A 25,200-nucleotide genomic window follows, 5' to 3' on the forward strand; every position below is an offset into this window, starting at 1 on the left:
AGCCCTTTTTACTTACATCAGCAGATGGCACAACGTGTATTTACGTCGACTGTAAGGTCGGAATCTTTAGGCTAGCCGCAATGAGTCCTATAGCAGGCTTGATACATGCTCCTCCAGCTCAGAGGCTTCAGAGATGTGCTTCGAGCAGCAAACCCAGATTAACTGTGGAGAAGAAAAGCTAGTTTAATTTAGATGGGTAGTCGGGCTAAGGGACAGTTGACTAGTTAAAATTACTTGTGGTAAAAAATATTTGATATTAGCAAATTGATTGAACAGACTTTCTTTAACTCGAAAGCTAGAGACTCCTTGACACATTTCCAACCGGTCCAGCACCTAGGACTGGAGAAGAGGGGAGGCCCAGGACTATTGAAATGCACCCCAATGACATGGGTCCAATGACATTAGTCCCCTTCCCTATATTGTACTGACTGCACCTGCTCACTTTCTACTCTCACTGTTAATCTGTTATGTTCAGAAGAAGACTGTGTTGGCCAAAAGCATTGCTATAGCCACAAAAAAAGGGTAAAATAAGCATTGATTGTATGGACCAGTTTCCTGGAGCCAGATTATTAAAACTGTTCTTAGACTAAAAACACTTTCCATTGATTATCTATATTGGGCATACCTTTTAGTCCAGGAGTAGGGGTCTGGGAAACTGACCCTGGAAAGTGTGCTTGGGCTCTCCTTCAACCCACTCTCCTGTTTTCCATACAGATACCCACTGTACCAGATCGGGAACCCCCAACTGAGGATCTTCCGGCCGCCATTCTCCCTGACTCTGGTCCGACCAGGGAAGGAGCAGCCTCAGGACACAGTGCAGTTCAGAATCCCCATGGAGTAAGTCTGTTTTTTTAATGACCTGTAACAGCACTGTGAGTTGTAAATTAAATTTGTGTCCAAATGAATGAGGGCACACTGAGGGGGAGAATGGTTGATAATCGGACCCCAGCTCAGAACCCAATTCCATTTCCCCTCCTTTTACTTAGTGTACATGTTCCCCGTCCCCTCATAGATTTAAAAGCATTAGATGGGTGTGTAAGAATCTTCACTGTATTTCTTACACCAGTCCATTTCCATGAGGTGGAGTGAACAAGTGCTGGTCTGCATCCTGGCCACTAGATGGAGTGCTAACCTAAAGAAATGAACGGCAGCCATCGGCTTCAGGCTTATGAAGGTTGTTCCTCTGACCCCAGTACTGAGCTGATTGACTGAGCATGAGATGGGAAGAAGAGAACTGAGTAGGTAGCGGCTTCCCCAAACTATTGATTCAGGGTCAGGTATATTTTCAAGGGCAACATGTTCTTACTGTGAGTGTTATTGCTTTGCTAGCTCAGTTCATCCATGTTCGCACAACTTAACCATGACATCAAGCATGTACAGGGAACAATTATTACCATCCAGAGCCGTAGATACAAAGAGTTGAGAGATGTACTATCATTTTATTGGGGTCTTGTTGGCATTACATTTCTTGCCACAATGCCATTGTCTTGGTCCAAGAAGTAGGTCACAAGTCATCTGCTGCTTCGACCATCGACAGTCCAATGACTCCACTGAATTTAAATTGATGCTTCAAGTAGAGCATCAAACCAGTCTTTGCAGGGGCTTATTCCTAATCTATTCATTCAGGTACTGGGTTCCCGCCCCAGACTCCATGTTTGTTGGTGAAATGTTATTTATTTATTTTTTCCCTGGGGCCTTTGCCTGGGCCAGGGAGAGGCACATGGTTGCTGTACCTCCACACCCCAAAAAACAGTGTGTTTACTACACCTTGTTGATCCTCTTCACAGACACACACACACACACACACACACACACACACACTGTCTCTCTCACTCGCTTACACACATCTATACCCTTCCCGGATCACCTAATGTACATATTGATGACTACTCAGGGTTTCCATTTGGAAAACGTGGCGCCGGACGTTTGACCGGCAGCATTTTTTAGTTACAGGACATTTAAGAAATTTACCGGACCCATATGCATTGGTTTCGTGACCTGATTAGGGCGTCCACCTACGGTTCTCAGAATGACAGAAATCACATTTAGTTTATGGTATTTCATCTTAACAGAACATGCAGCTCGAATACAACGGCGTGCGTAATTCTTACCGAATTCCAATGAGGAATTTGAAGATGCATAGGCGGAGCATCCATAAGGCTAGGGGAAGCTAAGTTTTCCCTAGAGTAAATTGCATTAAAATGCCAAAATTGTATAGCCTAATTAGCGTACTACTGTCTATACAGAAATAAATAAATTCATTCAAAATAGGCGGCTATACCAGAAAGCATGATTTGACCACAGAGGATAATTCGCTTCTTTAAATAAAAAGCTGTGGATCGTTTTAAATGGCATAGCCTACAGTCGGAAGGGCCCGCAATTTGGGCAAATCGCGCCTCAAATACCAAATAGATGATTGAGTCGCAATATTAAAAATACATTTGTGGAAAAACAGTTTGGAAAACAAATGGCTATTGCTGTAAAGAGAAGACAACTATAAGACAGTCTTTTCATTATCAAAATTCTCAACTTAATTGAGCAAAAAGTATTGGCACCAGCGGAGATCGGTCATATCCCCGGTGAGTGTGCATATTCACCGTTTTTATCATTCACTTTCCTCTTCCTTTACTCCCTGTTCACTCATGACTGCACGGCCAGGCACGACTCCATCATTAAGTTTGCAGATGACACGACAGTGGTAGGCCTGATCACCGACAACGACGAGACGGCATATAGGGAGGAGGTCAGAGACCTGGCCGTTTGGTGCCAGGACAACAACCTCTCCCTCAACGTGATCAAGACTAAGGAGATGATTGTGGACTACAGGGAAAGGAGAACCGAGCATGCCCCCATTCTCATGGACGGGGCTGTAGGGGAGCAGGTTGAGAACTTCAAGTTCCTTGGTGTCCACATCACCAACAGACTAACATAGTCCAAGCACACCAAGTCAGTACATCACCGGGGCCAAGCTCCCTGCCATCCAGGACCTCTATACCAGGCGGTGTCAGAGGAAGGCCCAAAATATGGTCAAAGACTCCAGCCACCCTAGTCATAGACTGTTCTCTCTGCTTCCGCATGGCAAGCGATACCGGAGCGTCAAGTCTAGGTCCAAGAGGCCTCTAAACAGCTTCTACCCCCAAGCCATAAGACTCCTGAACATCTAATCAAATGGCTACCCAGACTGCTTGCTGCTCTTTAATTATTTGTTACTTTATTTCTTATTTTTTTAGATATTTTTCTTAACTGCATTGTTAATTAAGGGCTTGTAAGTAATAATTTCACTGTATGGTCTCTACACCTGTTGTATTCGGCGCATGTGACAAATAACGTTTGATTTGATTCCAGGTTAGATTACCGTCGTTGTATTTGTGTCTCCCCTTTTCCAAGGCCTAATAAATGATCACACAAAATGGTTTTTATTGGTATGTTTGTCAGTGTTAGCAGAGTTGGCTACCCTGTCATTTTTGTTGTATTAAAAAATATTCTGCTAAGGTCTCCACTCATATAACGTGTAGTAGAATTGCATGAAATGTGTTTTTATAAAAGGCCAACATTTTCCTGTGCAAAGAAAGGAGAAGGAATGTATATAGCTTATACCTACTCTAAGTAACTACGCGCTGCATTGAAAAAGCAGTAGTCTGTCAATTTATTTCCCCAATATAGAAAAGTTGACCTATTCTATTGGTCAGCTTGTCGTTCTATGCAAGAAGAAATAGCCTATTCCAAACAGACCCTGGGACAATTGTGGGATGATAGATCCAAAATTCTTACAACAATGCCTACATCCAACATTTTAAAAAGCAATGAGGCTCATGCAACAGATCAGAACGTTAAAATGGTGCTAAACAATATTTTTAAAAATGTTTAGGGGTAAACTATTCTTCAAGTTATAAGCGCAGCAATGCGCACAAGGCAGTAGGCTACGCGCGAATGTTTGTTTCATAATCCAATTAGTGGGGAAACATCCTTGTGAGCGGTTTCATGTGACAGAAATAAAAATATCCATTCAAAATTTTGAAAGAGGGGACATGTAAATATTCAACAACTAGCATGGGTTGATAATGACTAGGATTGTGCCTTTGGCTACTGGACAATGAAAGAAAGTTTATTTGAAAACCAATAGAACATGAGAGGAAACGGCTAATGGTTTCAATGGCATATGGAAGTTTTTGCAAATCAAAACCTGCACGTTTGGTGGGATTTTGGCTAGGCTACTTTGAAGCAAGGTAAGACATGCCTCATATGTAGTAAAACGTCCCGGATTCTAACAATTAAATGTTTCCTTTATAATTGTGGCCATTTTGGTTTTTCTTTTTTACACGCAATTTCTTTTAAAAATGTTGCACACGGATTGGGCTTATTAAAGCACGTTTCACTCCAGCAGAAACAAACGCCTGTTTGAGCTGTTTTTGGCAGCTCTCGCGCTACATCGACTGGTATTTCATTATTAGGCTAAAATGCATTATTTCACAATGGGCTTTGCCCCTCCCCCAATATTATTTATCAGCTTAAAAAAAATGAATTATCAGCCGAAAGCCGCCTATTACCATCTAACGGAAACCATATGACTACTGTGCCGTCACTACAATAAAGTGTTGATTGTGATTGTGTCCGTAGGTAGTAGCGTTTTTTGTAGTGAGCCTTTCTTGAGTGCTTTAATTTAGTTTTTCTCAGGACGAACACAAGGTTTGCTTTGTCTGCCTAGCACCTGGGGCCTAAAATCAAGACACACCCATAGAGGTCCTATTTTATTCTGTGGACTCGCAGGACGGAACTCGACTCGTTCTCTCTTCTCCTCGCTTTATTATTATACACTTCCCAAACGCTCTGCAAACGTTTCGAAAACTATGCAGCCGTCTCCTAATCCTTCCTTGGCACTTTGACTGGCTCAAAACAACCGGGGAGTGTTTCTCTCTCGCTTCCTTAGTGCTGAGGTCGTTTGGTTTCTCTTGTCATTTTGAGTGTTCATTGAGTCATTTTGTGGTCTTGAAGTATCTCTTCCTTTCTCCAGCGCCATCGTTGGGTTTCTAGGTTTACATACACATTCTTGTGTAAGAGAACAGTGACTGGCTTCAGATTTCAGGATACACACACACACACACACACACACACACACACACACACACACACACACACACTTAGTGGCCGCTTGTCTTGTGCAGTTCAATGTGAGTTTTTCTGTGGGGTGGGGGGTTGAGATAAATGTCTGTTGCTCACAACATAGACAATACAGTATGTGTTCCATATAATTAGGAATTAGAATACTGTAATGGACATGAACCGTCTTATGATGGGATAAAGGTCAGCAATTTTGGTCAGGGAGTTGGTCAACTATGGTTTGCCAGTGCTGTGATAAGATATTGTGTAAAATAAGGAATTTGAAGTATGTATCTGCACCGTATGTCTGTTAGCTAGCCAGCCAGCCAGTTTTAGAGGAATTATTCCATAAATGTTTCAAATTAACTGCCAATATGCCAGCATTCCATTCAAACAATATAAGTCAATCCACAGCCATACACTGACTGAAATCAGTTGATGATAGGACTTAGACAAGTTGTACTAATATTGTATGTTATCATAGCATTCACAGCTTTCCACAAAAGCAACATTTTTAACATTTGTGGTCTGTTTACATATACAGTATTTTAGAGGTTTACACAGAACATCGGTATAAAACCTGTGTAAACTAGAGGTCGACCGATTAATCGGAATGTCCGATTAATTAGGGCCGATTTCAAGTTTTCATAACAATTGGTAATCGGTATTTTTGGACACCGATTTGCAGATTTTTTTTTAACTAGGCAAGTCAGTTAAGAACACATTCTTATTTTCAATGACGGCCTTGGAACGGTGGGTTAACTGCCTTCTTCAGGGGCAGAACGACAGATCTTTACCTTGTCAGCTCGGGGATTCGTTTTTGCAACCTTCCGGTTACTAGTCCAACGCTCTAACCACCTGCCTTACATTGCACTCCATGAGGAGCCTGCGTGGCAGGCTGACTACCTGTTACGCGAGGGCAGCAAGAAGCCAAGGTAAGTTGCTAGCTAGCATTAAACTTAGTTTTTTTTATAAGATATTAATCTTAACATAATCACTAGTTAACTACACATGGTTGATGATATTACTAGTTTGTCTAGCGTGTCCTGCGTTGCATATAATCGATGCGGTGCCTGTTAATTTCTCATTCAATCACAGCCTACTTCGACAAACGGGTGATGATTTAACAAGCGCATTTGCGAAAAAGCACTGTCGTTGCACCAATGTACCTAACCATAAACATCAATGCCTTTCTTTAAAATCAATACACAAATATATATTTTTAAACCTGCATATTTAGTTAATATTGCCTGCTAACATGAATTTATTTTAACTAGGGAAATTGTGTCACTTCTCTTGCGTTCCTTGCAAACAGTCAGGGTATATGCAGCAGTTTGGGCCGCCTGGCTCATTGCGAACTGTGTGAAGTCCATTTATTCCTATCAAAGGCCGTAATTAATTATGACATAACATTGAAGGTTGTACAATGTAACAGCAATATTTAGATTTAGGGATGCCATCCGTTAGATAAAATACGGAACGGTTCCATATTTCACTGAAAGAATAAACGTTTTGTTTTCGAAATGATAGTTTCCGGATTCGACCATTTTAATGACCAAAGGCTCATATTTCTGTTTGTTATTATGTTATAATTAAGTCTATGATTTGATATTTGATAGAGCAGTCTGACTGAGCGGTGGTAGGCACCAGCAGGCTCGTAAGCATTCATTCAAACAGCACTTTCATGCATTTGCCAGCAGCTCTTCGCAATGCTTCATGTATTGCGCTGTTTATGACTTCAAGCCCCGAGATTAGGCTGGTGTAACCGATGTGAAATGGCTAGCGAGTTAGCGGGGTGCGCGCTAATAGCGTTTCAAACGTCACTCGCTCTGAGACTTGGAGTAGTTGTTCCCCTTGCTCTGCATGGGTAACGCTGCTTCGAGGGTGGCTGTTGTCGATGTGTTCCTGGTTTGAGCCCAGGTAGGAGCGAGGAGAGGAACGGAAGCTATACTGTTACACTGGCAATACTAAAGTGCCTATAAGAACATCCAGTAGTCAAAAGTGTATGAAATACAAATCGTATAGAGAGAAATAGTCCTATAATTCCTATAATAACTACAACCTAAAACTTCTTACCTGGGAATATTGAAGACTCATGTGAAAAGGAACCACCAGCTTTCATATGTTCTCATGTTCTGAGCAAGGATCTTAAATGTTAGCTTTTTTACATGGCACATATTGCACTTTTACTTTCTTCTCCAACACTTTGTTTTTGCATTATTTAAACCAAATCGAACATGTTTCATTATTTATTTGAGGCTAAATTGATTTTATCTATGTATTATATTAAGTTAAAATAAGTGTTCATTCAGTATTGTTGTATTTGTCATTATTACAAATAAATAATATAAATCGTCCGATTAATCGGCATTGGCTTTTTTTGGTCCTCCAATAATCGGTATCGGCGTTGAAAAATCAGAATCGGTCGACCTCTAGTGTAAACTGTATTTATAATTATGACAATATTTTAAGTTGACAATTTTACTGCACAATTTCTGATCGGAATATGCCTGCACTGCCATTAATGCCAATTACACTGGTTTCTCCCTGACCAATATGGCTGCCATTTTCACCCAAATCTGGAACTTTGAAGGTTTATGACATAGCCCCTCTAGTAATTTTATAGGATCTCTACGATATATTAATTCATTCTGTGAACTTGGGATCATGTATTCTACCTGTTGAACAAAATAACAGTGTTGTTGTTTTGGCAGGGGGTTGCCATGGTTACATGCTCTGCTTCATCTCTTTGGTTCCACCATCCGGAGTCTCTGAATTGGAAAGATAGCATTTAACCCCCTATGGTTCTCAGAATGATAGAAATCACATTTAGTTTATGGTATGTAATCTTAATAGAAATACCTGTGCATCAATCTAAATTACATAACAATCCCTATCAAAATCTGTCAGTTTAAGCTAGAGATCTGTATTTTTTTTGCATTGGAACGGTCTCATTGCACCGAAATCCTCAATCCATGACTTCCGCATCTGTGGTGAAAGGTGGCAGAGCTAGAGCAGTGTTTGTCAGACCATGAGACATCTGTAGCAACCGAACGGTTTGGCCTAGAAACTATACTGCTCAAAAAAATAAAGGGAACACTAAAATAACACATCCTAGATCTGAATGAAAGAAATAATCTTATTAAATACTTTTTTCTTTACATAGTTGAATGTGCTGACAACAAAATCACACAAAAATAATCAATGGAAATCCAATTTATCAACCCATGGAGGTCTGGATTTGGAGTCACACTCAAAATTAAGGTGGAAAACCACACTACAGGCAGATCCAACTTTGATGTAATGTCCTTAAAACAAGTCAAAATGAGGCTCAGTAGTGTGTGTGTGGCCTCCACGTGCCTGTATGACCTCCCTACAACACCTGGGCATGCTCCTGATGAGGTGGCGGATGGTCTCCTAAGGGAGCTCCTCCCAGACCTGGACTAAAGCATCCGCCAACTCCTGGACAGTCTGTGGTGCAACGTGGCATTGGTGGATGGAGTGAGACATGATGTCCCAGATGTGCTCAATTGGATTCAGGTCTGGGCCAGTCCATAGCATCAATGCCTTCCTCTTGCAGGAACTGCTGACACACTCCAGCCACATGAGGTCTAGTATTGTCTTGCATTAGGAGGAACCCAGGGCCAACCGCACCAGCATATGGTCTCACAAGGGGTCTGAGGATCTCATCTCGGTACCTAATGGCAGTCAGGCTACCTCTGGCGAGCACATGGAGGGCTGTGCGGCCCCCCAAAGAAATGCCACCCCACACCATGACTGACCCACCGCCAAACCGGTCATGCTGGAGGATGTTGCAGGCAGCAGAATGTTCTCCATGGCGTCTCCAGACTCTGTCACGTCTGTCACGTGCTCAGTGTGAACCTGCTTTCATCTGTGAAGAGCACAGGGCGCCAGTGGCGAATTTGCCAATCTTGGTGTTCTCTGGCAAATGCCAAACGTCCTGCACGGTGTTGGGCTGTAAGCACAACCCCCACCTGTGGACGTCGGGTCCTCATACCACCCTCATGGAGTCTGTTTCTGACAGTTTGAGCAGACACATGCACATTTGTGGCCTGCTGGAGGTCATTTTGCAGGGCTCTGGCAGTGCTTCTCCTGCTCCTCCTTGCACAAAGGCGGAGGTAGCGGTCCTGCTGCTGGGTTGTTGCCCTCCTACGGCCTCCTCCACGTCTCCTGATGTACTGGCCTGTCTCCTGGTAGCGCCTCCATGCTCTGGACACTACGCTGACAGACAGAGCAAACCTTCTTGCCACAGCTCGTATTGATGTGCCATCATGGATGAGCTGCACTACCTGAGCCACTTGTGTGGGTTGTAGACTCCGTCTCATGCTACCACTAGAGTGAAAGCACCGCCAGCATTCAAAAGTGACCAAAACATCAAAGCATAGGAACTGAGAAGTGGTCTGTGGTCACCACCTGCAGAACCACTCCTTTATTGGGGGTGTCTTGCTAATTGCCAATAATTTCCACCTGTTGTCTATTCCATTTGCACAACAGCATGTGAAATGTATTGTCAATCAGTGTTGCTTCCTAAGTGGACAGTTTGATTTCACATAAGTGTGATTGACTTGGAGTTACATTGTGTTGTTTAAGTGTTCCCTTTATTTTTTTGAGCAGTGTATTATGACCAGTCTATGAAATGAGGAGACTCTCGCACACGATGGTGTTCTCCGTTTTGCTCTACGACCCCCCACAAGTGTCAGGAAACTCATCTGAACTCAGTAATGTCGATGTGCCAACTTCTGTTTTGTAGCGTTCGAACCGTTTTGGCTACATACTAATGGGACGAACACGATGGTGTTCTCCCATAAGTGTCACGGGATTCGTCTGAAGGTAACCAGTACCGGTTTAAAAAACTAATAGAAGTATGAAGGTAGTTTTGTGCCTACCCAAAAAATGGTTTAAATATGTGTAGATTTCCTAGATTTAGGACAGACACTTCAAAACCTTGTTTCTTATGATTTATTTTTTGACTGTCCTTTTTACCATTTATGAATGTGTTTTTCATGCGTTTCTATGGGCTATAGTAGTAATGGGCAAAATCAATATTTTATCAAATAATAATTAACAATACTTTTTTGATACCTAAAGGGGTCCTAAAATTATAAATGATCCATAGTATGACCATCTTAAAACAATTAGCCCCCCCCCCCCCTCCCCTAAGTTACGTTTATGTCACGGAAAAGAAGTTAATGTAGTGACAAACACATGTACTGAAAGTGAAACGATTGAGCGTAGTAGTTTATGTAAATTAAACTAGAGGTAATGCAGGTGGACCTCTTCATTAAATCCACCTCAACTGGCTGCTTTGCGCTCCCAAAAAAGGATTTGTAGTGCCACTGCCTTTCATCTTGTCTGCAGACTTCATGACTTCTCTCATAGCTTATTTGCAGTTCTCTCTGAAGGAAATGTCACTACAAATCATTTTGTGCCTGGCCTTCGCTGTTTCATGCATCCTCCTAAATGATGACTCAGCATAATATTTGAAACTGTTGAGTTTTCCACATCTCTGTGTGTGTATGGGAGTTGGAGACCTTGTTACCCTATTTACCTTTCTTTTATATAATAACATGAAGTGTGAACTGCTGCTTATCTCCTCAAGCAGGACATCCCTAATGTCATCTATCAACTCTTTCTACTTTCTCTCCTCATCTCAGGTTTCATGTCTTCCCTCCGTACAAACCCTCCGTTAGTCTCTTGGTATTTCATGTTTTTGAGTTGTGCCCTGTTTATTGTGTTGGTCTTTGTCACGGTTAAGACTTTGTGTGTGTGTGTGCAGGGCACAAGGATCACATTTACAAAAATACATTTTTGAGCACAATTAAAGTATTTTGAGTAATAGTGTTTCAATGATAAATAATGACAAAGTTCATGAATAAAAGGTTTTTGTGGTGTTCCATGCTCAGTCAAGCAAAATGTACCCTCAAATATTTGATTCACTTAGGGAGACAAATGTTCAGCTGCCTCTTTAAAGAGAAACTTCTCCTAAAAAGCAACTTCTCGTTTTGAAAATGGCCTATACATTTATTCTAGTGTCAAAACTGACTACAAAGTGTAAATAGGATCATTTTGGTCACAATGTCCGTTTCGTCCAAAAGGAAGATTTGCGAGATGATAGAAAAATGGTATCATCGAATGAAGTGTACCGTAACAGTTTTTCCTTCGGTTAGGTTTAATCCCACCCACATGCCCACATCTTGCTGCACCCAAGTAATCATTCGGAGCTCAGCTGCACTTGACCCGATTGTAATAACCGTGTTCAATTTTGTTTGATATTCAAAATCCCTATGGGGCTAGTTAAACACCATTAGTAAATTACACAATGTACAGTGCCTTCGGAAAGTATTCGGACTAGAGGTCGACCGATTATGACCAAAAAAAGCAGATTTTTATATATATATCTTTTTTTTTTTAACTTTTTTTTATTTATTTGTAATAATGACAATTACAACAATACTGAATGAGCACTTATTTTAACTTAATATAATACATAGATAAAATCAATTTAGTCTCAAATATATAATGAAACATGTTCGATTTGGTTTAGATATTGCAAAAACACAGTGTTGGAGAAGAAAGTAAAAGTGCAATATGTGCCATGCAAAAAAGCGACCATTTAAGATCCTTGCTCAGAACATGAGAACATATGAAAGCTGGTGGTTCCTTTTAACATGAGTCTTCAATATTCCCAGGTAAGACGTTTTAGGTTGTAGTTTATTATAGGACTATTTCTCTCTCTACCATTTGTATTTCATTTACCTCTGACTATTGGATGTTCTTATAGGCACTATAGTATTGCCAGCCTAATCTCGGGAGTTGATAGGCTTGAAGTCATAAACAGTACTGTGCTTCAAGCACTGTGAAGAGCTGCCGGCAAACGCAGTAAAGTGCTGTTGAATGAACGCTTACGAGCCTGCTGCTGCCTACCACTGCTCAGTCAGACTGCTCTATCAAATATCAAATCATAGACTTAATCATAATAAACACACAGAAATACAAGCCTTAGCTTCCGAATTTGACCATATTAATGACCTATCATTTAGAAAACAAAACGTTTATTCATTTAGTGAAATACGGAACCGTTCCGTATTTTATTGAACGGGTGGCAACCCTAAGTTTAAATATTGCTGTTACATTGCACAACCTTCAATGTTATGTCATAATAACGTAATATTCTGGCAAATTATTTCTGGTCTTTGTTAGGAAGAAATGGTTCAGACAGTTCGTAATGAGCCAGGCGGCTCAAACTGCTGCATATACCCTGACTGCTTGCACTGAACGCAACAGAAGTGACCGAATTTCCCTAGTTAATATTGCCTGCTAACATGAATTTCTATTAACCTCTTACAACTAGATGTTCCGCTAGCGGAACACCGCTCCAATATCCAATGATAGGGCGTGGCGCGAATTATAATAAACACACAGAAATACAAGCCTTAGTTTCTGAATTTGACCATATTAATGACCTATCATTTAGAAAACAAAACGTTTATTCATTTAGTGAAATACGGAACCGTTCTGTATTTTATTGAATGGGTGGCAACCCTAAGTTTAAATATTGCTGTTACATTGCACAACCTTCAATGTTATGTCATAATAACGTAAAATTCTGGCAAATTATTTCTGGTCTTTGTTAGGAAGAAATGGTTCAGACAGTTTGTAACGAGCCAGGCGGCTCAAACTGCTGCATATACCCTGATTGCTTGCACTGAACGTAACAGAAGTGACACAATTTCCCTAGTTAATATTGCCTGCTAACATGAATTTCTATTAACTAAATATGCAGGTTTAAAAAATATATACTTGTGTATTGATTTTAAGAAGGGCATTTATGTTTATGGTTCTAACTTGTGACATTGGTGCTACAATTCTTCTTTTTTCACGAATGCGCTTTTGTTAAATCATCACCCGTTTGGTGTAGTTGAAGCAGGCTGTGATTCGATGATAAATGAACAGGCACCACATTGATTATATGCAACGCAGTACAAGCTAGTTAACCTAGTAATGTCATCAACCATGTGTAGTTAACTAGTGATTATGTTAAGATTGATTGATTGTTTTTTATAAGATAAGTTTAATGCTAGCTAGCACCTTACCTTGGCTCCTTGCTGCACTCGCATAACAGGTGGTCAGCCTGCCACGCAGTCTCCTCGTGGATTGCAATATAATCGGCATACAAAAATGCCAATTACCGAGTGTTATGAAAACTTGAAATAGGCCCTAATTAATCGGTCAACCTCTAATTCAGACCCCTTTTACCTTTTCCACATTTTGTTAGTTTACAGCCTTATTCTAAAATTGATTAAAATTGATGAGGGGGGAAAAAACAATCTACACACAATACCTTTTAGCTAATTTATAAAATATAACATTTACATAAGTATTCAGACCATTTACTCAGTACTTTGTTGAAGCACCTTTGGTAGCGATTACAGTATTGAGTCTTGTTGGGTAGGATGCCACAAGCTTGGCGCACCTGTATTTGGGGAGCGTTCTGGAGCAGGTTTTTATCAAAGATCTCTCTGTACTGTGCTCCGTTTGTCTTTGCCTACATCCCGACTAGTCTCCCAGTCCCTGCCGCTGAAAAACATCCCCACAGTAGTAACCGGTAGAAAACAAGAGAGGGGATGGATGGATGGATGGATGGATAAATAAATAAATAAATAAATAAATAAATAAATAGAGACAGAAAGAAAAGGTGTACAGTAGAAGTACACCCCTGAGGGATGTAGGTTAGGGTTTAATACCTTAACCGGTATCCTTTGATTTCCAACCAAGCTGTTTCCCGAGAGTGAAATAAAGGCGGGTACCGTGGACCAATTATATACAGTTGAAGTCGGAAGTTTACATACACCTTAGCCAAATACATTTAAACTCAGTTTTCACAATTCTTGACATTTTAGTCCTAGTAAAAATTCCCTGTTTTAAGTCAGTTAGGATCACCACTTTTATTTTAAGAATGTGAAATGTCAGAATAATAGTAGAGAATGATTTATTTCAGCTTTTATTTCTTTTATCACATTCCCAGTGGAGCAGAAGTTTACATGCACTCAATTAGTATTTCGTGGCATTGCCTTTTAAATTGTTTAACTTTGGTCAAACGTTTCGGATGGCCTTCCACAAGCTAAATAAAAAAAGGAAATGGTAAAAAAAAAAGAGCCTATGGACAAGAAGTACGGGTACTGAATCAATGTGCAGGGGTACAAGGTATTTGAGGTAATATGTACAAATACACTACCATTCAAAAGTTTGGGGTCACTTAGAAATATCCTTTTTTTTTTTTTTAAAGAACAGCACATTTTTTGTCCATTTAAAATAACATCAAAATTGATCAGAAATACAGTGTAGACATTCATGTTGTAAATGACTATTGTAGCTGGAAACGGCTGATTTGTTTAATGGAATATCTACATAGGCGTACAGAGGCCTATTATCAGCAACCATCACTCCTGTGTTCCAATGGCACGTTGTGTTAGATAATCCAGGTTTATCATTTTAAAAGGCTAATTGATCGTTAGAAAACCCTTTTGCAATTATGTTAGCACAGCTGAAAACTGTTGATCTGATTAAAGAAGCAATAAAACTGGCCTTCTTTAGACTAGTTGAGTATCCTGAGCATCAGCATTTGTGTGTTCGATTTACAGGCTCAAAATGGCCAGAAACAAAGACCTTTCTTCTGAAACTCGTCAGTCTATTCTTGTTCTGAGAAATGAAGGCTATTCCATGTGAGAAATTGCCAAGAAACTGAAGATCTCGTACAACGCTGTGTATTACTCCCGTCACAGAACAGTGCAAACTGTCTCTAACCAGAATAGAATGAGGAGTGGGAGGCCCCGGTGCACAACTGAGCAAGAGGACAAGTACATTAGAGTGTCTAGTTTGAGAAACAGACACCTCACAAGTCCTCAACTAGCAGCTTCATTATACACTGCTCAAAAAAATAAAGGGAACACTTAAACAACACAATGTAACTCCAAGTCAATCACACTTATGTGAAATCAAACTGTCCAGTTAGGAAGCAACACTGATTGACAATAAATTTCACATGCTGTTGTGCAAATGGAATAGACAACAGGTGGAAATTATAGGCAATTAGCAAGACACCCCCAATAAAGGAGTGGTTCTGCAGGTGGTGACCACAGACCACTTCTCAGTTCCTATGCTTCCTGGCTGATGTTTTGGTCACTTTTGAATGCTGGCGGTGCTTTCACTCTAGTGGTAGCATGAGACGGAGTCTACAACCCACACAAGTGGCTCAGGTAGTGCAGCTCATCCAGGATGGCACATCAATGCGAGCTGTGGCAAGAAGGTTTGCTGTGTCTGTCAGCGTAGTGTCCAGAGCATGGAGGCGCTACCAGGAGACAGGCCAGTACATCAGGAGACGTGGAGGAGGCCGTAGGAGGGCAACAACCCAGCAGCAGGACCGCTACCTCCGCCTTTGTGCAAGGAGGAGCAGGAGAAGCACTGCCAGAGCCCTGCAAAATGACCTCCAGCAGGCCACAAATGTGCATGCGTCTGCTCAAATGGTCAGAAACAGACTCCATGAGGGTGGTATGAGGGCCCGATGTCCACAGGTGGGGGTTATGCTTACAGCCCAACACCGTGCAGGACGTTTGGCATTTGCCAGAGAACACCAAGATTGGCAAATTCGCCACTGGCGCCCTGTACTCTTCACAGATGAAAGCAGGTTCACACTGAGCACGTGACAGACGTGACAGAGTCTGGAGACGCCGTGGAGAACGTTCTGCTGCCTGCAACATCCTCCAGCATGACCGGTTTGGCGGTGGGTCAGTCATGGTGTGGGGTGGCATTTCTTTGGGGGGCCGCACAGCCCTCCATGTGCTCGCCAGAGGTAGCCTGACTGCCATTAGGTACCGAGATGAGATCCTCAGACCCCTTGTGAGACCATATGCTGGTGCGGTTGGCCCTGGGTTCCTCCTAATGCAAGACAATGCTAGACCTCATGTGGCTGGAGTGTGTCAGCAGTTCCTGCAAGAGGAAGGCATTGATGCTATGGACTGGCCCAGACCTGAATCCAATTGAGCTCATCTGGGACATCATGACTCGCTCCATCCACCAATGCCACGTTGCACCACAGACTGTCCAGGAGTTGGTGGATGCTTTAGTCCAGGTCTGGGAGGAGCTCCCTTAGGAGACCATCCGCCACCTCATCAGGAGCATGCCCAGGTGTTGTAGGGAGGTCATACAGGCACGTGGAGGCCACACACACACTACTGAGCCTCATTTTGACTTGTTTTAAGGACATTGCATCAAAGTTGGATCAGCCTGTAGTGTGGTTTTCCACTTTAATTTTGAGTGTGACTCCAAATCCAGACCTCCATGGGTTGATAAATTGGATTTCCATTGATTTATTTTTGTGATTTTATTGTCAGCACATTCAACTATGTAAAGAAAAAAGTATTTAAGAGTTTTTCTTTCATTCAGATCTAGGAGGTGTTGTTTAAGTGTTCCCTTTATTTTTTTGAGCAGTATATAATATCAGCAAAACACCAGTCTCAACATCAACAGTGAAGAGGTGACTCCGGGATGCTGGCCTTCTAGGTGTAGTTGTATGAAATGGACATATCAACTCTCTGGCTTCGTTCATAAATTAGACCAGTCATCACAATGCTAGCAGCTTACCATATATACTAAAAATAAAGTCTCCAATAGAAAACATAACTTACTTACATGGCTTGTATAAATGTAATTGCTGAATTTCATGTGTCGGCAACACGTGACCTCTCGACACAGTTACGGTAGATAATCTCCATCTCACATTCACATTTCTCCAAACTAAAGTCTCTGAACATTTTCTGAGAAGTTTGGGAAATTACCAGGAGTTTTGCAACCCTACCCCCCCCCCATCTAAGAATAATCCCCTAACTCAGTGGTTCCCAACCAGGGGTACTAGGCTTTTCCACAGGGGGTACTTGAAGACTCATGAGATCATATGATGAAATGCACACGAGGGGGTATTTCAGAGATACTCAGGGCAGAGCAACATTCACTTGGTGCTACAGTAACCAAGAAAGTTTTGGAACCACTGCCATAATTGATATAGCTGAACTCTTATCTATCCACCAAAATATGTTACTCTAGTAGGAAACAAAGACCATGAGACAAATACCCAAAGTTCACAATGTTCCCTTGTGTTCTCTCACAGGAAGCTGCATCGATTACACTCGCCTCCATTTCCCTTTGACTCAACTTCAATATCAGATGTATGGCCAAAACAATACGAAACAATACAACTTTATTAATCCCCCCGAGGCCTAACACAGGGATTTAAAAAAAAATCCTTGGGTGGGCAGCCTAAGCGTTTTTTGGGCCGCCTAAGTTCAAACCGTGCCTAGAATTGCAGGAAATTAGCTATAAAACTGCTTTCAGCTCCATGGCAGAGTATGTAGAATCGGAGAAAATTTGCTTTCAAATTGCAACATTTACTCTCAGCTGCATGGAGAAATTTGTAGAATTGCAGTAAATAGGCTTAAAAATGCTAAAATGTCTCTACATCACCAAGATGAGGGCCTCTAAAATAGTCTCTAATATTCAGCCGTGCTGCCGGGCCCACCGCAGCCATTGCCATGCCCCTGCCACTCCCCTTTTGTCACACCACTACCTAAGCCCTTTTTTGATCCATAAAAAAGACTGGCATGCCAATGTCCCCGACGTCTCCAACCTGCTCCACATACGCCAGCCAAATCTGAAACCATTCCCGACGTTATCTGATGCCCTTCTCTTTTGCCTGGGTGGAAAGCTTCCGTCATCCGTGGGATAGTGTTGCTGTGGGGGAATGCGCAGAGCCGTGTGTTTTGTGTATAAATATAGCAGTATCTGAGGTGATGATGCATTCAGCCTTGACAGCTGCCTTAAGACAGGTATTTGTTCCTGGGAGTGGTGAAGAAAGGTGTGAAAGGTTACGGCTCCTTCTGTTTCTGGAGTAAACAGTGTATTTTTACTCCGGCGATGTTGTCGTGAGGACTGCATTACTTGAGCAGTAGGCTTGAGCTCTGAGTCACTGCACCCTTTTGGCAGTTTGGTTTGTTGGAGTGTTGACTCTTCCTATCGTCTTACCTTTATCGCTGCACTCTTATGAGTTTGTTGTTTTATCTTGTCTGTCAGAGGGGGCGCTGTTGCTTGAGTGAAATTCCTTGCCCTTCTGAGTGGGTGAGTGTTTGCGTGTGTGGCAGGAGGATAATTGGACTGTGTGACAGCAGGGATTAAGAGAATGTTCCTCTCTTTAATCAGGATCAGTGTTCTCGCTCTAATGACCCTGAGAGGACTCTATTCCCCAACCCCCCCCCTCCACTCACACACTTTCTCTCCCTCTGTGTGTGAGGATTTCCTAGAAAGCAATCACACACTCTTTCTCTCCCTCGTCTTCTCAAGTGCCCTCTCTCCCACTCACTAACCCACTCTTTCTCTCTCTCCTTCTCTAACCCCTCTTTCTCTGCCTCGCTTCTCTTTCTCTCCTCTCCTAATGCCACTCTACTCTGCTTCACTAACCTCTGGCACAGACATAGGAGGGATTAGGGGAAGGAGGAATGGAAACGGAGGCGCATCTGTGTGTTGCATCTCTAAGGAGACTGTTCTGGGTCCCCATAAATAAATTATCCTAAATGTGTTTAACACTTTTTTTTTTTCCTTTCTGAATGGCCATTGTCCCTTGGCTCGGACTGCTCTGCTATTCTAGCCTGAAGAGGTTTCAGTCCCTATGTCTTCCCCTCACTGAAAGAGATCCATGTTGATTTGGAGATAAATCAAATTTTATTTGTCACATGCGCCGAGTACAACAAGTGGAGACCTTACCGTGAAATGCTTACTTACAAGCCCTTAACCAATAATGCAGTTCAAGAAAGAGTGAAGAAAATATTTACTGAATAAACTAAAGTAAAAAATAAGAAGCTGGGCTTTTGGCGAACACAGACTGCACTGCACTCCTCTAAGGACCATTGTGTTTCCACTTTGTTTGGACCACTACTGATGAAATGGTGGGTTACTGTAGTGTATTCAAACTAGCCTGTGTAAGGTCATAAACACCCGGGTTTCTATCATGTTAGCGTCAGACTGTCAGCATTGTAATGTAAATGAGTGGGGCCAGTAGTTCCTTATGAGTGCAGGGTCGTGTTCAGTAGGCACAAAATGGAAGAAAACGGGACTGTTTGTTTTTCCTTAATGTACCCTAACGAACAATACCCAGGTCTACATTAAGAGTTGATGTTTGGTCTGTAGAAATAGATCACTTCACCTGGACGTTATCTTCCGTAGGCTAACGCTGTTGATTCATTTCTCTCCCCCTCGGGCTCCTCTCTCTGTCTGTTCATGACCTGTGGACAGAATGACCAAATGTGATGTGAGGAACTACCTGGAGAAGCTTTACAATGTTCCAGTGGGAGCTGTCCGCACAAGGATACAATACTGTGAGTACCATTAAACATACCATATGTCCATCAAGGGAAAATACCTATTTAAATGATTGGTTAGTAGATTTATTTTGTGCTTTTTTTTATGACCATTAAACCCCCTAATTTAAACCACACATCACATCATTGCGGATAACACAAAACAAAGCTCTCTGACCTAAGTTAAAAAAATAAATAAAGTGACAAACAAGACTATTTTGGGCACAGTCCAAGACCATTCTCACCTTAGGGATAATAACTTTTATCATTTGTAAAATGGTATGTTTTCCAGTGGGTAGCACGTTTAGCTAACCCCATTTATTAATTAATTAACTGTGAGAGGAGTGTTCTTAGCAGTTAGCTATAGAGTTATTCTTTTTATTTGTTAAGAAGAGAGTTTTAGGTTGTTAGCATGTTAACCTATTGCTGTGAGGGACATGCTTTTTTTGTTGTTAGCTGTCTAGGTAATTTTTTTATCCATTGATGAGCAGTGACAAAAGTGTTTTTGCTGTCGTTAGCAATGGTTAGCATGTTTAGCTATCGAGTATCCATTGATAAGCAGGGAGGGGGGAGTTGTTTAGCAGTTAGCGGTGATTGCGGTTAGCGTGCCTGGCTGGACTTTCCACCACAGCTGCTTATCACAGAATCTGCTGCTGCAGCACTCTGGCCTACAGCTGTCCCAAGGTGCCCCTGCACTCTTCCTCCTGCTCCAAGGCGTAGCACACATACACACACACACTCTCACACACACTTCTCAAGGGCCTAAAAGTGGGCCAAGCAGGGTTACACAACCTTACCCCTCTCTCCGTCCATCCCTCTCTCCCATTCTCCCCTTCTTTTAAAGTTCAGATGATCACAAAGCCACAGAGAGGGGTTATATGATAGACTAAATGATCCTCTTGGCATTTCATGGGGGAGGAAACATTTGGGGTTAACATGGGCTGTTTAGAGGCTCTTTTACGAGTCTACGAATTTGCTAGCTCCTGGAAGGAAGGAGGGAGGGAGGGAGGGAGAGAGAAAAAGTGAGAGGAGCAGAGAGAGATGCCTGGAGACCGGAGGGATTGTGGTAATGCAGGGAGGGCCAGAGAAGGAAGGCGTGCTGCTGGGCTTGGAGGGCCAAGAGGAGCCCCCTCTCTCTTTGGGGCAGAGAAAGACAGAGAGAGAGAACCCCAGAGAGAGAGAGAGCGGCAGAGGGAGACAGCGAGACGCCAAGCCTACGTAATATGGAAAAGAACCCATTAGACCTCTCTTTACGAGAGCTGCGTTAAAGGGGGGGGGAAGAAAGCGAGAGAAGGAAAGAAAAAATAACTGAGCTGGCGAGGGGGGCCCAGGCGATCCCGAGGTGCGTCAGAGAAGGTATCCCTGCCTGCGTCAGGGGTTCCATGCCACTGGCAGCCTAAAGAGGGGAACGAGAGAGAGGGACGCAAATGACCCCTTTCTTCTCTCACTCCCTGGGCGGCAGGCAGGCTCGGGTATTTTGGAAGGCGTTGCCATGGCTACCCCTCCGGCTTTGGGATTTTTAACGTGGTAGTCGGCTGCCAAACCACAATCCCCCTTCAAAAAAATAGTTTGTGTGTGCATGCACGCGCTTTTGTGTGGAAGGATGGGGTGAATGTAGTGGTGCAACTTGGGGTGGGGGGGATATGACAAACAACACCATCATGGGGACTTAGCCTAACTAATCACCTGACTCTGAGTTGGGGGCGAAGGTCCCCCCTACACTGACTCTCACCCGTCTCTCACACCCACACGGGGGGCCTCCACATAGGTAGTGGGTGTGATGGGGGTGTTTTACGACCCTGGTAAGGGCTTTCCCTGAGCTGTGGGCTGCCTGGCTGGTGATCATTACACACACACACACACACACACACACACACACACACACGGTAACACACACACACAGTAACACACACAAATGACTCACTACAGCGGAATGTTTCCCTCGTTTTTCATGTCATAAATTGTTCCCATGGTAATGGGAGTTATCAGTTGCCTGATGACTGGAAGACCAGGCTAATGTTTAAACAGGGGTTCTAAATGTGCAAAAACCCACAAATGGCTTGTTGGTTTGTTCAGTAGTTCTTTTGTGTTTGTGAGAACATGGGGATTTGCTTTGGTCAGCTTTTATTGATAACAATTTTGTGAGAGCTGTTTTGTTAGATTTCAGTGCAGCTTTTGCTATCATTGGTCATAACCTATTGCTGAAAAAATGTAGGTGTTGTGGATCTACATCCTCTGCCTTATTATGGTTGAGAGTTACCCGTCTGGTAGAGCACAGAGTGTTACCCGTCTGGTAGAGCACAGAGTGTTACCCGTCTGGTAGAGCACAGAGTGTTACCCGTCTGGTAGAGCACAGAGTGTTACCCGTCTGGTAGAGCACAGAGTGTTACCCGTCTGGTAGAGCACAGAGTGTTACCCGTCTGGTAGAGCACAGAGTGTTACCCGTCTGGTAGAGCACCCAGGATTTTCTTTAACAAAGCCTCTCTAATGCAAATCCGGTTGAGTGTTGTGTCCCGTAGGGCAGCCTGCTTGGGCCATTTATTTTTTTTCTAATGACCTTCCTCTTGAATAAAGCCTGTGTGTCTATGCACGCTGACGACTCAACCGTATACACGTCAGCTACGACAGTAAAAGAAAGGGTAAGTTTACCTATTAGGCTCACGTACCCATTAAGCCCACTTCAATCTTTTGATTTAAAGAAAAAATATATATAATTCTGCTGTTTAACTTCTCTAGGGTAGGGGGCAGTATCTTCACGGCCGGATGGAAAACGTACCCAAATTAAACGGCCTACTACTCGGGCCCAGGAACTAGAATATGCATATTATTAGTAGATTTGGATAGAAAACACTCTGAAGTTTCTAAAACTGGTTGAATGGTGTCTGTGAGTATAACAGAACTCAAATGGCAGGCAAAAACCTGAGAAAAATCTAACCAGGAAGTGGGAAGTCTGGTGCTTGTAGTCCATTCAAGTCATTGCCTATCGAACACACAGTGACTTAGAAATATGTTTGAGGCGTCTATGATGAACAGAGAGCGAACAGAGGAAGTTAGAAGTTGTTGACTCAGGAAAGCAAATTAGTTCATTGGCGCGCCTTCACGTGAGAGTTAGCTGTGTTCCAAAACGTTTTTCAACACACTGGAATCGTCCGGTTGGAATATTATTGAAGTTCTAAGTTAAAAAGGCCATAAAGATTGATGCTATACAACGTTTGACATGTTTGAACAAACGTAAATATAACTTTTTTTTACTTTTCGTCGTGACATTTTGGCCGCGCTTCCTACACTTGGAGTGGCTTACTGAACGCGGAAACAACATGGAGTTATTTGGACATAAATTATGGACTTTATCGAACAAAACAACATTTATTGTGGACCTGGGATTCCTGGAAGTGCCTTCTGATGAAAATCATCAAAGGTAAGTGAATATTTCTAATGCTATTTATGATTTTAGATGGCTCCAAAATGGCGGGTATCTATATTGCCTAATGTATTTTTCTGAGCGCAGTACTCAGATTATTACAAAGTGTGCTTTCCCCGTGAAGCTTTTTTGAAATCTGTCGGCTGCATAAAGGAGATGTTCATCTATAATTCTTTGAATAACAGTTTAATATTTTATCAATGTTTATGATGAGTATTTTTGTAAATTGTTGTGCTGATTCACTGGTAGTATTGGAGGCAAAATATTTTCTGAACATCACGCGCCAATGTAAAAAGGCTGTTTTTGGATATAAATATCAACTTGATCGAACAAAAAATGCATGTATTGTGTAACATGATGTCCTAGGAGTGTCATCTGATGAAGATCGTCAAAGGTTAGTGCATAATTTTAGCTGAATTTCTGGTATTTGTGACGCCTGTCCTTGCTAGGAAAATAGCTGTGTGGTTTTTCTTGTGTTGGAACTGTCCTAACATAATCTAACTTTATGCTTTTGCCGTAAATTCTTTTTGAAATCGGACACCGTGGTTACATTAAGGAGACGTGTATCTTTAAAATGGTGTAAAATAGTCGTCTGTTTGACAACTTTGAATTATGACATTTTGTGGTTTGAATTTCGCGCTCTGATTTTTCACTGGCTGTTCAATAGTGTGAACCGTGGGCGTCCCACCTGCCCAAGAGAGGTTCATGTTTCAATCAATTCATCTGGTTGTTATCCATAAGCCAGTCAGATGTTTTATAATTAAGTTAGTGACAGTTAAATGTGAGTTTTTCAATTTCAAAGCTGCAAAAGAAGTTGTGGCGACGCTCAGATCAACATATTTTGTGTACCTTCTCAGATAAGTGATCATACTCTATGTAAAATGAAGAGATGCATGTACTGATATATGCACATGATAGCATATTTCATTGGCATTATTTACTATTTCTTTCCAATTGGAATATGGGGTGTCCATGCTAGCAGTTGTGCCTTCATGTCAGTCACACAGTAGTAATAACTTGTTGAACTACAACAAGATAATAGATTTCAGGCGTTCACAGCTTAAATTTTTTATGCCTTGTGCATCTTATGCATCTTATTTGACTGTTAAATTAACCTTGCATTGTTTTAAATATATATATATATATATATATATATATATACATACATACATACACACACACACACACACACACACACACACACACACACACACACACACACACACACACACACACACACACACACACACACACAGTGAGGGAAAAAAGTATTTGATCCCCTTCTGATTTTGTACGTTTGCCCACTGACAAAGAAAGGATCAGTCTATAATTTTAATGGTAGGTTTATGTGAACAGTGAGAGACAGAATAACAACAAAAATATGATGATTTGCATTTGAATGAGGGAAATAAGTATTTGACCCCCTCTCAATCAGAAAGATTTCTGGCTCCCAGGTGTCTTTTATACAGGTAACGAGCTGAGATTAGGAGCACACTCTAAAAGGGAGTGATCCTAACCGCAGCTTGTTACCTGTAAAAAAGACACCTGTCCACAGAAGCAATCAATCAATCAGATTCCAAACTCTCCACCATGGCCAAGACCAAAGAGCTCTCCAAGGATGTCAGGGACAAGATTGTAGACCTACACAAGGCTGGAATGGGCTACAAGACCATCGCCAAGCAGCTTGGTGAGAAGGTGACATTTTGGTGCGATTATTTGCAAATGGAAGAAACACAAAAGAACTGTCAATCTCCCTCGGCCTGGGGCTCCATGCAAGATCTCACCTCGTGGGGTTGCAATGATCATGAGAACGGTGAGGAATCAGCCCAGAACTACACGGGAGGATCTTGTCAATGATCTCAAGGCAGCTGGGACCATAGTCACCAAGAAAACAATTGGTAACACACTACGCCATGAAGGACTGAAATCCTGCAGCGCCCGCAAGGTCTCCCTGCTCAAGAATACATATACATGCCCGTCTGAAGTTTGCCAATGAACATCTGAATGATTCAGAGGACAACTGGTGAAAGTGTTGTGGTCAGATGAGACCAAAATGGAGCTCTTTGGCATCAACTCAACTCGCCGTGTTTGGAAGAGGAGGAAGGCTGCCTATGACCCCAAGAACACCATCTTCACCGTCAAATATGGAGGTAGAAACATTATGCTTTGGGGGTGTTTTTCTGCTAAAGGGACAGGACAACTTCACCGCATCAAAGGGACGATGGACGGGGCCATGTACCGTCAAATCTTGGGTGAGAA

The 25,200-nt window shown here is 42.2% G+C and overlaps 1 protein-coding gene across 1 annotated transcript in view; it reads left to right on the plus strand.

The window, feature by feature from the left end:
* Positions 1-25,200, plus strand: part of mrpl23 (mitochondrial ribosomal protein L23) — a 124,655-nt gene that overhangs the window by 12,214 nt on the left and 87,241 nt on the right. The window contains exons 2-3 of the mRNA XM_045688025.1: positions 715-837; positions 19,456-19,538. Coding sequence (XP_045543981.1) covers positions 715-837; positions 19,456-19,538 — 206 coding nt within the window. The remainder of the gene's footprint in view (positions 1-714; positions 838-19,455; positions 19,539-25,200) is intronic.

This window comes from Salmo salar, chromosome ssa10, assembly GCF_905237065.1.
Source record: "Salmo salar chromosome ssa10, Ssal_v3.1, whole genome shotgun sequence".
NCBI lineage: Eukaryota > Metazoa > Chordata > Actinopteri > Salmoniformes > Salmonidae > Salmo > Salmo salar.